The 15,691-nt window shown below is 44.7% G+C and overlaps 1 protein-coding gene across 1 annotated transcript in view; it reads right to left on the bottom strand.

Annotated features, from left to right (window-relative positions):
- LOC109877047 (dystrophin-like) overlaps window positions 1-15,691 on the bottom strand; it is a 244,760-nt gene that overhangs the window by 117,904 nt on the left and 111,165 nt on the right. Inside the window, 5 exon segments of the mRNA XM_031813663.1 lie at window positions 2,340-2,510; window positions 2,784-2,939; window positions 5,080-5,253; window positions 8,192-8,302; window positions 14,182-14,343. Of these exon segments, the coding sequence (XP_031669523.1) occupies window positions 2,340-2,510; window positions 2,784-2,939; window positions 5,080-5,253; window positions 8,192-8,302; window positions 14,182-14,343 (774 nt within the window).

Here is a 15,691-nt window from a genome sequence, read left to right as displayed (position 1 = left end):
AGACACTAACCTAGAGAACAGAGGGACCCTATATAAGACACTAACCTGGAGGACAGAGGGACCCTATATAGACACTAACCTGGAGGACCGAGGGACCCTATATAGACACTAACCTAGAGAACAGAGGGACCCTATATAGACACTAACCTAGAGAACAGAGGGACCCTATATAAGACACTAACCTAGAGAACAGAGGGACCCTATATAGACACTAACCTAGAGAACAGAGGGACCCTATATAGACACTAACCTGGAGGACAGAGGGACCCTATATAGACACTAACCTAGAGAACAGAGGGACCCTATATAGACACTAACCTGGAGGACAGAGGGACCCTATATAGACACTAACCTGGAGGACAGAGGGACCCTATATAGACACTAACCTGGAGGACAGAGGGACCCTATATAGACACTAACCTAGAGAACAGAGGGACCCTATATAGACACTAACCTAGAGAACAGAGGGACCCTATATAAGACACTAACCTAGAGAACAGAGGGACCCTGTATAGACACTAACCTAGAGGACAGAGGGACCCTATATAGACACTAACCTAGAGGACAGAGGGACCCTATATAAGACACTAACCTAGAGAACAGAGGGACCCTATATAGACACTAACCTGGAGGACAGAGGGACCCTATATAGACACTAACCTGGAGGACAGAGGGACCCTATATAGACACTAACCTAGAGAACAGAGGGACCCTATATAGACACTAACCTAGAGAACAGAGGGACCCTATATAAGACACTAACCTAGAGAACAGAGGGACCCTATATAGACACTAACCTAGAGAACAGAGGGACCCTATATAAGACACTAACCTAGAGAACAGAGGGACCCTATATAGACACTAACCTAGAGGACAGAGGGACCCTATATAAGACACTAACCTAGAGAACAGAGGGACCCTATATAGACACTAACCTGGAGGACAGAGGGACCCTATATAGACACTAACCTGGAGGACAGAGGGACCCTATATAAGACACTAACCTGGAGGACATAGGGACCCTATATAGACACTAACCCGGAGGACAGAGGGACCCTATATAAGACACTAACCTGGAGGACAATGGGGGATGGTTGTAACATTGTCTGGGAGGTTAATCACATTGAGGGGGAAAGAAACAGATTGAGTCAAATCATTTTATTTTCAAGAGTGGAATCCAATCAGAGCCGACCAGGAACACGACCCAGATAGATTATAGAGCATCAGCCTCCCATCTTCTCAGATGGACTGAAGGAGAGATTCAACACATCACAGTGTTGACGGGCTGATGGAAATAGAAGCCTGTGATCCCATCAGACAATCAGCCGTTTGTTTACTGACAGCGATCGTGTTGCCTGGCAACCAACCAGGCCATCTAGGAAAACAGGCTGCGTCACAAATGGCAACCTATTCCCTTAACATGGGGACCCTGGTCTAAAGTAGTGCACTATATAGGGAACAGAGCCCTATGGTCCTGGTCTAAAGTAGTGCACTATATAGGGAACAGAGCCCTATGGTCTTGGTCTAAAGTAGTGCACTATATAGGGAACAGAGCCCTATGGTCCTGGTCTAAAGTAGTGCACTATATAGGCACTACGGTGTCATTTGGGACGCAGAAGATGTGTCCATAGAAAGCCCTCAGCAGTAGAGAGAGAATAGATTCAGAGCAGCTGTACTGTGACAGCCCTCTGACCTCCTTCTCCACTGAGATAACCACTGACATCACACCACTTACACACCACTTACACACCACTTACAAACCACCTTACTGGAGCTGGGAAATGACCAAACACAGGTGGAAATCAGTAAATGTGTGTGTGTGTGTGTCCCTATGTGTGTGTGTGTGTGTGTGTGTGTCCCTAAGTATGTGTGTGTGTGTCCCTACGTGTGTGTGTGTGTGTGTGTGTGTGTGTGTGTGTATGTGTGTGTGTGTGTGTGTGTGTGTGTGTCCCTACGTGTGTGTGTGTGTGTGTGTGTGTGTGTGTATGTGTGTGTGTGTGTGTGTGTGTGTCCCTATGTGTGTGTGTGTGTGTCCCTATGTGTGTGTATGTGTGTGTGTGTGCGTGTGTGTCCCTACGTGTGTGTGCGTGTGTGTCCCTACGTGTGTGTGTGTGTGTGTCCCTACATGTGTGTCCGTGTCCCTACAGGTGTGTGTGTCCCTACATGTGTGTGTGTGTCCCTATGTGTGTGTATGTGTGTGTGTGTGCGTGTGTGTCCCTACGTGTGTGTGCGTGTGTGTCCCTACGTGTGTGTGTGTGTGTGTCCCTATGTGTGTGTGTGTGTCCCTACAGGTGTGTGTGTGTGTGTGTATCTTCTGGTCTGTGTGTTTGTCCTCCTACCTTGGCCCAGTCCAGCTCAGCCTCTAGATCACTGGGCATCCCCTCCACAGCCGACCTCCTAGTCAGCTCAGCGTCTGTAGCAGCTAGCCACTCTGTCAGGCTGTTCAACTCCTTACGCAGTTTCCTGGACAACTTCAGACTCTTCTCTAGTTCCTGTTTTCCCTCCGTCACCTGACAGACACAAACACACATCTCACAGATACCTGTCATTCACTTCTAATGTAATCAACTTCATCTAATCAATCACTCTGAATTCAATTCAATTCTTTTACATTCAAATAAACTTGATTTATTCCCCGACTTAAAAATGACCCAACCCCAAAACAAAACTAATACACACCAAACTACATCTCCCAGAATCCTTTGTGACCAGTTAAACCAATCATTGGCTCTGTATGAGAGGCAGTGGATTTAGGTTGAGGCGTGCTATTGGCTGACACTGACCTGCAGGCCCAGTTGATTATAGAGCAGCTTGAGGGCAGTGAGTCTGTCGTCCAGCTCTTTAGGCTTCTCCGTCTGCTGTCTCTGAACGATCTGTCTTCCGCTCTTTATCACAGTCTCTATCTCCAACTTCACCTCACTCAGACTCTTATACAACTTCTGTATAGGAGGAAAGGAGAGGGGGAGGAGAGGGAGGAGGGATGGGAGTAAGGAGAGCGATGGAAGGAGGAGAGAGCGTGAGAGAGAGGGGAGGAGGAGAGAGAGAGGGAAAGAGGAGAGAGAGAGAGGGCGGAGGGATGGGAGTAAGGAGAGCGATGGAAGGAGGAGAGAGCGAGTGAGAGGGAAAGAGGAGAGAGAGAGGGAAAGAGGAGAGAGAGTGGGAAAGAGGAGAGAGAGTGGAGGAGAGAGGGGAGGAGAGAGAGAGGGAAAAAGGAGAGCGAGAGAGAGAGAGAGAGAGGGAAAGAGGAGAGAGAGAGAGAGAGAGAGGGGAGGAGAGAGAGAGAGGGAAAAGGAGAGCGAGAGATAGAGAGGGAAGGAGGAGAGAGAGAGAGAGAGGGAAGGAGGAGAGAGAGAGAGAGAGGGAAGGAGGAGAGAGATAGAGAGAGGGAAGGAGGAGAGAGAGAGGGAAGGAGGAGAGAGACAGAGGGAAGGAGGAGAGAGAGAGAGGGAAGGAGGAGAGAGAGAGGGAAGGAGGAGAGAGAGAGAGGGAAGGAGGAGAGAGACAGAGGGAAGGAAGAGAGAGAGAGAGGGAAGGAGGAGAGAGACAGAGGGAAGGAGGAGAGAGAGAGAGAGAGGGAAAAGGAGAGCGAGAGATAGAGAGGGAAGGAGGAGAGAGAGAGAGAGAGGGAAGGAGGAGAGAGAGAGAGAGGGAAAAAGGAGAGCGAGAGATAGAGAGGGAAGGAGGAGAGAGAGAGAGAGAGGGAAGGAGGAGAGAGAGAGAGAGAGAGGGAAGGAGGAGAGAGAGAGAGAGAGGGAAGGAGGAGAGAGAGAGAGGGAAGGAGGAGAGAGACAGGGAGAGGGAAGGAGGAGAGAGAGAGAGAGAGGGAAGGAGGAGAGAGAGAGAGAGAGGGAAGGAGAAGAGAGACAGGGAAGGAGGAGAGAGAGAGGGAAGGAGGAGAGAGACAGGGAGAGGGAAGGAGGAGAGAGAGAGAGGGAAGGAGGAGAGGGAGAGAGGGAAGGAGGAGAGGGAGAGAGGGAAGGAGGAGAGAGGGAAGGAGGAGAGAGAGAGGGAAGGAGGAGAGGGAGAGAGGGAAGGAGGAGAGAGAGAGGAGAGAGAGAGGCACACTGTTAATAACACTATATTAAATCAGTCATGCACAGTTCATGATCAATAAAGGAGACTCCGCTGTAAAGAAACAACTCATATGAAAACAACATGATTTCAACTGTAATGAAATGTTTGGGGACCGTCGAAGAACCTGTTTTCTAAGACTGTAATGTTTGGGGGCCGTCGAAGTACCTGTTTTCTAAGACTGTAATGTTTGGGGACCGTCGAAGAACCCGTTTGGACCGTGTTTTCTAAGACTGTAATGTTTGGGGACCGTCGAAGAACCTGTTTGGACCCTGTTTTCTAAGACTGTAAACAATCCATAGAAGACAACAACTAGAATGTGAATCTGTGAGGCTAGAAATCTGAAACGAGCCCGTCCCCAGCAGGACTAGCAGGACTAGCAGGTACTAGCAGGACTAGCAGGTACCAGCAGGACTAGCAGGACTAGCAGGTACTAGCAGGACTAGCAGGTACCAGCAGGACTAGCAGGACTAGCAGGATGAGCAGGAACTAGCAGGTAGCAGCAGGACTAGCAGGAACTAGCAGGTACTAGCAGGACTAGCAGGTACCAGCAGGACTAGCAGGAACTAGCAGGTACCAGCAGACCTGGCAGGACTAGCAGGATAAGCAGGAACTAGCAGGTAGCAGCAGGACTAGCAGGAACTAGCAGGTACCAGCAGGACGAGCAGGAACTAGCAGGTACCAGCAGGACTAGCAGGAACTAGCAGGTACCAGCAGGACGAGCAGGAACTAGCAGGTACCAGCAGGACGAGCAGGAACTAGCAGGTACCAGCAGGACTAGCAGGAACTAGCAGGTACCAGCAGGACTAGCAGGTACTAGCAGGAACTAGCAGGTACCAGCAGGATGAGCAGGAACTAGCAGGTGACATCCCTACTCAGCAGGTGACATCACTACTCGGCAGGTGACATCACTACTCGGCAGGTGACATCACTACTCGGCAGGTGACATCACTACTCGGCAGGTGTTTTTCCCTGCAGTGTGTGATTGATTACTGATTGATTACCCACCATGCATTGTTCCAACTGTGACTGCACCACGTCCTGTTCCACGCTGCGTATGTCCAACACCCCCAGCTGTGCCTTCACATCCCAGAGAACCCTCTCACACTCTGAGAGGCGCAGGTCGAAGTTCGCAGGCTTCTGGAAGAGCCTGAACTTCACACACACCTCCTGGAGTTTCTTCTACAGGGGCAGAAGGTAGATTATATATATATATATGCAGAAGGTAGAGTATATATATATATATATATGCAGAAGGTAGAGTATATATCTATATATATATGCAGAAGGTAGAGTATATATATATATGCAGAAGGTAGAGTATATATATATATATGCAGAAGGTAGAGTATATATATATATATGCAGAAGGTAGAGTATATATATATATGCAGAAGGGAGTATAATATATATATGCAGAAGGTAGAGTATATATTATATATATTGCAGAAGGTAGAGTATATATATATATATGCAGAAGGTAGAGTATATATATATATATGCAGAAGGTAGAGTATATATATATTATATGCAGAAGGTAGAGTTATATATATATATATATGCAGAAGGTAGAGTATATATATATATATGCAGAAGGTAGAGTATATATATATATGCAGAGGTAAGAGTATATATATAATATGCAGAAGGTAGAGTATATATATATATGCAAAGGTAGAGTATATATATATATATATATGCAGAAGGTAGAGTATATATATATATATGCAGAAGGTAGATATATATATATATATATGCAGAAGGTAGAGTATAATATATATGCAGAAGGTAGAGTATATATATATGCAGAAGGTAGAGTAATAATATATATGCAGAAGGTAGGTATATATATATATGCAGAAGGTAGAGTATATATATATATATGCAGAAGGTAGAGTATATATAATATAATGCAGAAGGTAGAGTATATATATATAATATATGCAGAAGGTAGAGTATATATGTATTATATATGCAGAAGGTAGAGTATATATATATGCAGAAGGTAGAGTATATATATATATGCAGAAGGTAGAGTATATATATATATATATATGCAGAAGGTAGAGTATATATATATATATAGCAGAAGGTAGAGTATATATATATTATATATATGCAGAAGGTAGAGTATATATATATATATTATGCAGAAGGTAGAGTATATATATATATATGCAGAAGGTAGAGTATATATATATATATAGCAGAAGGTAGAGTATATATATATATATATGCAGAAGGTAGAGTATATATATATATATATGCAGAGGTAGAGTATATATATATATATTGCAGAAGTAGAGTATATTATATATATAATGCAGAAGGTAGAGGCTATATATATATATATGCAGAAGGTAGAGTATATATATATATATGCAGAAGGTAGAGTATATATTATATATATGCAGAAGGTAGAGTAATATATATATATATGCAGAAGGTAGAGTATATATATATATATGCAGAAGGTAGAGTATATATATATATATGCAGAAGGTAGAGTATATATATATATATGCAGAAGGTAGAGTATATATATATATATATGCAGAAGGTAGAGTATATATATATATATATGCAGAAGGTAGAGTATATATATATATATATGCAGAAGGTAGAGTATATATATATATATGCAGAAGGTAGAGTATATATATATATATGCAGAAGGTAGAGTATATATATATATATGCAGAAGGTAGAGTATATATATATATTGCAGAAGGTAGAGTATATATATATATGCAGAAGGTAGAGTATATATATATATATGCAGAAGGTAGAGTATATATATATATATGCAGAAGGTAGAGTATATATATATATATGCAGAAGGTAGAGTTATATATATATATATGCAGAAGGTAGAGTATATATATATATATATGCAGAAGGTAGAGTATATATATATATATGCAGAAGGTAGAGTATATATATATATATGCAGAAGGTAGAGTATATATATATATATATATGCAGAAGGTAGAGTATATATATATATATATATGCAGAGGTAGATATATATATATATATATGCAGAAGGTAGAGTATATATATATATATGCAGAAGGTAGAGTATATATATATATATATATGCAGAAGGTAGAGTATATATATACATATGCAGAAGGTAGAGTATATATATATATATGCAGAAGGTAGAGTATAATATATATATATATATATGCAGAAGGTAGAGTATATATATATATATATGCAGAAGGTAGAGTATATATATATATGCAGAAGGTAGTATATATAATATATGCAGAAGGTAGAGTATTATATATATATATGCAGAAGGTAGAGTATATATATTATATATGCAGAAGTAGAGTATATATATATATATATGCAGAAGGTAGAGTATATATATTATATGCAGAAGGTAGAGTATATATATATATATGCAGAAGGTAGAGTATATATATATATATGCAGAAGGTAGAGTATATATATATGCAGAAGGTAGAGTATATATATATGCAGAGTAGAGTAATATATATGCAAGGTATATATATATGCAGAAGGTTAGAGTATATATATATATATATGCAGAAGGTAGAGTATATATATATATGCAGAAGGTAGAGTATATATATATATATATGCAGAAGGTAGAGTATATATATATATATATGCAGAAGGTAGAGTATATATATATATGCAGAAGGTAGAGTATATATATATATATATATGCAGAAGGTAGAGTATAATATATATATATGCAGAAGGTAGAGTATATATATATATATGCAGAAGGTAGAGTATATATATATATATATATAGCAGAAGGTAGAGTATATATATATATATGCAGAAGGTAGAGTATATATATATATATGCAGAAGGTAGAGTATATATATATATATGCAGAAGGTAGAGTATATATTATTATATATATATATATTCTTTTGTCTGATATCGACAAGTCTAAAACGTGACACTATGGATTTATTTGTGGACTGTGTGAAGATGCTAAGGTGTGTGTCTGTGTGTGTCTGTGTGTGTGTGAGAGTGTGTGTGAGAGTGTGTGTGTGAGAGAGAGAGAGAGAGAGAGAGAGAGTGTGTGTGTGTATGTCTGTCTGTGTGTGTGTGTGTGTGTGTGTGTTACCTGTATCAGGTGGATCTGGGCTGCTACTCTCTCTGACTGGTCTCTCTCTGTATTCTTCTTCTTCATGTCTGCCAGAGTCGCCTCGTGACCATTCAGCTCTGTCTGGATCTTCTGTTTAAACAAAACACAGACAATCAGAACACACACACTCATTCCCATGCACCTCCATCCCTCTACCACATGGGGGAGGACAGCCTCAAGGTTTGAGGAGAATTAAAGAGGGAAAATAAAACCGATAGAAACTCCACCAGTCTCATCTATTCTCTGCTCTGTCCCCTGTGTTTACTCTGTCCCCTGTGTTCTACTCTGTCCCCTGTGTTCTACTCTGTCCCCTGTGTTCTGCCCTGTCCCCTGTGTTCTGCCCTGTCCCCTGTGTTCTACTCTGTCCCCTGTGTTCTGCTCTGTCCCCTGTGTTCTGCTCTGTCCCCTGTGTTCTACTCTGTCCCCTGTGTTCTACTCTGTCCCCTGTGTTCTACTCTGTTCCCTGTGTTCTACTCTGTCCCCTGTGTTCTACTCTGTTCCCTGTGTTCTACTCTGTCCCCTGTGTTCTGCTCTGTCCCCTGTGTTCTACTCTGTCCCCTGTGTTCTACTCTGTCCCCTGTGTTCTACACTGTCCCCTGTGTTCTACTCTGTCCCCTGTGTTCTGTTCTGTCCCCTGTGTTCTACTCTGTCCCCTGTGTTCTACTCTGTCCCCTGTGTTCTACTCTGTCCCCTGTGTTCTGTTCTGTCCCCTGTGTTCTACTCTGTCCCCTGTGTTCAACTCTGTCCCCTGTGTTCTGTTCTGTCCCCTGTGTTCTGCTCTGTCCCCTGTGTTCTGCTCTGTCCCCTGTGTTCTGCTCTGTCCCCTGTGTTCTGTTCTGTCCCCTGTGTTCTGCTCTGTCCCCTGTGTTCTGCTCTGTCCCCTGTGTTCTACTCTGTCCCCTGTGTTCTGCTCTGTCCCCTGTGTTCTACTCTCCCCTGTGTTCTACTCTCCCCTGTGTTCTACTCTCCCCTGTGTTCTACTCTCCCCTGTGTTCTGTTCTGTCCCCTGTGTTCTACTCTGTCCCCTGTGTTCTACTCTGTCCCCTGTGTTCTACTCTCCCCTGTGTTCTACTCTCCCCTGTGTTCTGTTCTGTCCCCTGTGTTCTACTCTGTCCCCTGTGTTCTACTCTGTCCCCTGTGTTCTACTCTCCCCTGTGTTCTGTTCTGTCCCCTGTGTTCTACTCTGTCCCCCGTGTTCTACTCTGTCCCCTGTGTTCTACTCTGTCCCCTGTGTTCTACTCTGTCCCCTGTGTTATGTTCTGTCCCCTGTGTTCTACCCTGTCCCCTGTGTTCTACCCTGTCCCCTGTGTTCTACTCTGTCCCCTGTGTTCTGTTCTGTCCCCTGTGTTCTACTCTGTCCCCTGTGTTCTGTTCTGTCCCCTGTGTTCTACCCTGTCCCCTGTGTTCTACTCTGTCCCCTGTGTTATGTTCTGTCCCCTGTGTTCTACCCTGTCCCCTGTGTTCTGTTCTGTCCCCTGTGTTCTACTCTGTCCCCTGTGTTCTGCTCTGTCCCCTGTGTTCTGTTCTGTCCCCTGTGTTCTACCCTGTCCCCTGTGTTCTATTCTGTCCCCTGTGTTCTACTCTGTCCCCTGTGTTCTGCTCTGTCCCCTGTGTTCTACTCTGTCCCCTGTGTTCTACTCTGTCCCCTGTGTTCTACCCTGTCCCCTGTGTTCTGTTCTGTCCCCTGTGTTCTACTCTGTCCCCTGTGTTCTGCTCTGTCCCCTGTGTTCTACTCTGTCCCCTGTGTTCTACTCTGTCCCCTGTGTTCTACCCTGTCCCCTGTGTTATGTTCTGTCCCCTGTGTTCTACTCTGTCCCCTGTGTTCTGCTCTGTCCCCTGTGTTCTACTCTGTCCCCTGTGTTCTACTCTGTCCCCTGTGTTCTGTTCTGTCCCATGTGTTCTATTCTCTGTCCCCTGTGTTATACTCTGTCCCCTGTGTTCTGATCTGTCCCCTGTGTTCTGATCTGTCCCCTGTGTTCTGATCTGTCCCCTGTGTTCTGATCTGTCCCCTGAGTTCTACTCTGTCCCCTGTGTTCTGTTCTGTCCCCTGTGTTCTACTCTGTACCCTGTGTTCTACTCTGAAACATCAGTCTGAATTAGACTTGGAGCTGGAGAAACATCAGTCTGAATTAGGCTTGGAGCTGGAGAAACATCAGTCTGAATTAGACTTGGAGCTGGAGAAACATCAGTCTGAATTAGGCTTGGAGCTGGAGAAACATCAGTCTGAATTAGGCTTGGAGCTGGAGAAACATCAGTCTGAATTAGGCTTGGAGCTGGAGAAACATCAGTCTGATTTAGACTTGGAGCTGGAGAAACATCAGTCTGAATTAGGCTTGGAGCTGGAGAAACATCAGTCTGAATTAGGCTTGGAGCTGGAGAAACATCAGTCTGAATTAGGCTTGGAGCTGGAGAAACATCAGTCTGAATTAGGTTTGGAGCTGGAGAAACATCAGTCTGAATTAGGCTTGGAGCTGGAGAAACATCAGTCTGAATTAGGCTTGGAGCTGGAGAAACATCAGTCTGAATTAGACTTGGAGCTGGAGAAACATCAGTCTGAATTAGGCTTGGAGCTGGAGAAACATCAGTCTGAATTAGGCTTGGAGCTGGAGAAACATCAGTCTGAATTAGGCTTGGAGCTGGAGAAACATCAGTCTGAATTAGGCTTGGAGCTGGAGAAACATCAGTCTGAATTAGGCTTGGAGCTGGAGAAACATCAGTCTGAATTAGGCTTGGAGCTGGAGAAACATCAGTCTGAATTAGGCTTGGAGCTGGAGAAACATCAATACACGCAGTCAGTCAGGAAAGCTAAGGCCAGCTTCTTCAGGCAGAAGTTTGCATCCTGTAGCTCCAACTCCAAAAAGTTCTGGGACACTGTGAAGTCCATGGAGAACAAGAGCACCTCCTCCCAGCTGCCCACTGCACTGAGGCTAGGTAACACGGTCACCACTGATAAATCCATGATTATCGAAAACTTCAATAAGCATTTCTCAACGGCTGGCCATGCCTTCCGCCTGGCTACTTCAACCTCGGCCAACAGCTCCGCCCCCCCCGCAGCTCCTCGCCCAAGCCTCTCCAGGTTCTCCTTTACCCAAATCCAGATAGCAGATGTTCTGAAAGAGCTGCAAAACCTGGACCCGTACAAATCAGCTGGGCTTGACAATCTGGACCCTCTATTTCTGAAACTATCTGCCACCATTGTCGCAACCCCTATTACCAGCCTGTTCAACCTCTCTTTCATCTCGTCTGAGATCCCCAAGGATTGGAAAGCTGCCGCAGTCATCCCCCTCTTCAAAGGGGGAGACACCCTGGACCCAAACTGTTACAGACCTATATCCATCCTGCCCTGCCTATCTAAGGTCTTCGAAAGCCAAGTCAACAAACAGGTCACTGACCATCTCGAATCCCACCGTACCTTCTCCGCTGTGCAATCTGGTTTCCGAGCCGGTCATGGGTGCACCTCAGCCACACTCAAGGTACTAAACGACATCATAACCGCCATCGATAAAAGACAGTACTGTGCAGCCGTCTTCATCGACCTCGCCAAGGCTTTCGACTCTGTCAATCACCATATTCTTATCGGCAGACTCAGTAGCCTCGGTTTTTCGGATGACTGCCTTGCCTGGTTCACCAATTACTTTGCAGACAGAGTTCAGTGTGTCAAATCGGAGGGCATGCTGTCCGGTCCTCTGGCAGTCTCTATGGGGGTGCCACAGGGTTCAATTCTCGGGCCGACTCTTTTCTCTGTGTATATCAATGATGTTGCTCTTGCTGCGGGCGATTCCCTGATCCACCTCTACGCAGACGACACCATTCTATATACTTTCGGCCCGTCTCTGGACACTGTGCTATCTAACCTCCAAACAAGCTTCAATGCCATACAACACTCCTTCCGTGGCCTCCAACTGCTCTTAAACGCTAGTAAGACCAAATGCATGCTTTTCAACCGGTCGCTGCCTGCACCTGCATGCCCGACTAGCATCACCACCCTGGATGGTTCCGACCTAGAATATGTGGACGTCTATAAGTACCTAGGTGTCTGGCTAGACCGCAAACTCTCCTTCCAGACTCATATCAAACATCTCCAATCGAAAATCAAATCAAGAGTCGGCTTTCTATTCCGCAACAAAGCCTCCTTCACTCAAGCCGCCAAGCTTACCCTAGTAAAACTGACTATCCTACCGATCCTCGACTTCGGCGATGTCATCTACAAAATGGCTTCCAACACTCTACTCAGCAAACTGGATGCAGTCTATCACAGTGCCATCCGTTTTGTCACTAAAGCACCTTATACTACCCACCACTGCGACTTGTATGCTCTAGTCGGCTGGCCCTCGCTACATATTCGTCGCCAGACCCACTGGCTCCAGGTCATCTACAAGTCTATGCTAGGTAAAGCTCCGCCTTATCTCAGCTCACTGGTCACGATGGCAACACCCATCCGTAGCACGCGCTCCAGCAGGTGTATCTCACTGATCATCCCTAAAGCCAACACCTCATTTGGCCGCCTTTCGTTCCAGTACTCTGCTGCCTGTGACTGGAACGAATTGCAAAAATCGCTGAAGTTGGAGACTTTTATCTCCCTCACCAACTTCAAACATCAGCTATCTGAGCAGCTAACCGATCGCTGCAGCTGTACATAGTCTATTGGTAAATAGCCCACCCTTTTCACCTACCTCATCCCCGTACTGTTTCTATTTATTTACTTTTCTGCTCTTCTGCACACCAATATCTCTACCTGTACATGACCATCTGATCTTTTATCACTCCAGTGTTAATCTGCAAAATTGTAATTATTTGCCTACCTCCTCATGCCTTTTGCACACATTGTATATAGACCCCCCCTTCGTTTTCTACTGTGTTATTGACTTGTTAATTGTTTACTCCATGTGTAACTCTTTGTTGTATGCTCACACTGCTATGCTTTATCTTGGCCAGGTCGCAGTTGCAAATGAGAACTTGTTCTCAACTAGCCTACCTGGTTAAATAAAGGTGAAATAAATAAAAAATTAGGCTTGGAGCTGGAGAAACATCAGTCTGAATTAGGCTTGGAGCTGGAGAAACATCAGTCTGAATTAGGCTTGGAGCTGGAGAAACATCAGTCTGAATTAGGCTTGGAGCTGGAGAAACATCAGTCTGAATTAGGCTTGGAGCTGGAGAAACATCAGTCTGAATTAGACTTGGAGCTGGAGAAACATCAGTCTGAATTAGACTTGGAGCTGGAGAAACATCAGTCTGAATTAGGCTTGGAGCTGGAGAAACATCAGTCTGAATTAGGCTTGGAGCTGGAGAAACATCAGTCTGAATTAGACTTGGAGCTGGAGAAATATCTCCACAGTCTGAATTAGGCTTGGAGCTGGAGAAACATCAGTCTGAATTAGACTTGGAGCTGGAGAAACATCAGTCTGAATTAGGCTTGGAGCTGGAGAAACATCAGTCTGAATTAGGCTTGGAGCTGGAGAAACATCAGTCTGAATTAGACTTGGAGCTGGAGAAACATCAGTCTGAATTAGGCTTGGAGCTGGAGAAACACCAGTCTGAATTAGACTTGGAGCTGGAGAAACATCAGTCTGAATTAGACTTGGAGCTGGAGAAACATCAGTCTGAAGGAGCTGGAGAAACATCAGTCTGAAGGAGCTGGTCAGTGAACCGGTTTCAATAAAGGAGATCATTCAGGACAGAGACAGTAGCTAGATGACTAACGAAGACTGGAGGGAGAACACCCACCCACCCACACACACACACACACACACACACACACACACACACACACACACACACACACACACACACACACACACACACACACACACCCACACCCACACCCACACCCACCCACACCCACACACACACACACACACACCCACACCCACACCCACACCCACACACACACACACACACACACACACACAAACACACACTCCTCCAACAACCACCCTCTCTCCACAAACACCCTCCCAATCCCCCCTAACCTGTGCCTCCTGTGGTATCTGTGCTGCGTCGATGTGGTCAGCGATGTAGGCAGACAGGTGGCGGTCGGTGGCGTCCAGAGAGTCATTGATGAGACGCAGCGTCTTGTCATTCTCCTGGGCCCACTGCACACTCCTCTCCAGCTGCTGCTGCCGTCGAACCGCCTGAGAAACACACAGAGACACACAGAGACACAGAGAAAAAACAGAGACACACAGAGACACACAGAGACACACAGAGACACACAGAGACACAGAGAAAAACAGAGACACACAGAGACACACAGAGACACACAGAGACACACAGAGAAAAACAGAGACACACAGAGACACACAGAGACACACAGAGACACAGAGAAAAACAGAGACACACAGAGACACACAGAGACACACAGAGACACACAGAGACACACAGAGACACACAGAGAAAAACAGAGACACACAGAGACACACAGAGACACACAGAGACACAGAGAAAAACAGAGACACACAGAGACACACAGAGACACACAGAGACACACAGAGACACACAGAGAAAAACAGAGACACAGTTAGTAAAAAAACACAAGTGAAAGCTAAATTTAAGAGCAAAACAGGCAAACACACACACACACACACACACACACACACACACACACACACACACACACACACACACACACACACACACACACACACACACACACACACACACCCTCTTGAAGGTTGGACTCATCAAACCAGGTCTGAAGGAGATGTAAACACACGTTGCTCCTCTCCTCGGTTGGGTTTAACTAACGGAAACCTTTCACTGCTTGTGCTTCACACTGATGATGTCATCATTATCCCTCTCTCTCTGTGTGTGTGTGTGCAGGTGAGTCTCTCTAATCCCAGGGGCTAACAGTCTATGTATAGTCCACTGATCCACACTAAACTACTACCTACCATCACTAATAAACTACTAACACTACCTATCAACCACCACTAATAAACTACTACCTACCACCACTAATATACTACTACCTACCATCACTAATAAAATACTACCTACCACCACTAATAAACTACTACCTACCACCACTAATAAACTACTACCTACCACCACTAATAAACTACTACCTACCACCACTAATAAACTACTACCTACCATCACTAATAAACTACTACCTACCACCACTAATAAACTACTACCTACCACCACTAATAAACTACTACCTACCACCACTAATAAACTACTACCTACCACCACTAATAAACGACTACCTACCACCACTAATAAACTACTACCTACCACCACTAATAAACTACTATATACCATCACTAATAAACTACTACCTACCATCACTAATAAACTACTACCTACCACCACTAATAAACTACTACCTACGAACCCTAATAAACTACTATCTACCACCCCTAATAAACTACTACCTACCACCACTAATAAACTACTACCTACCACCCCTAATAAACTACTACCTACCACCCCTAATAAACTACTATCTACCACCCCTAATAAACTACTACCTACCAC

This window comes from Oncorhynchus kisutch, unplaced genomic scaffold (assembly GCF_002021735.2).
Source record: "Oncorhynchus kisutch isolate 150728-3 unplaced genomic scaffold, Okis_V2 Okis05a-Okis16b_hom, whole genome shotgun sequence".
NCBI lineage: Eukaryota > Metazoa > Chordata > Actinopteri > Salmoniformes > Salmonidae > Oncorhynchus > Oncorhynchus kisutch.
The sequence above is the reverse complement of the archived record's forward strand: the minus strand, read 5'-3'. Positions and strand labels throughout refer to the sequence as shown.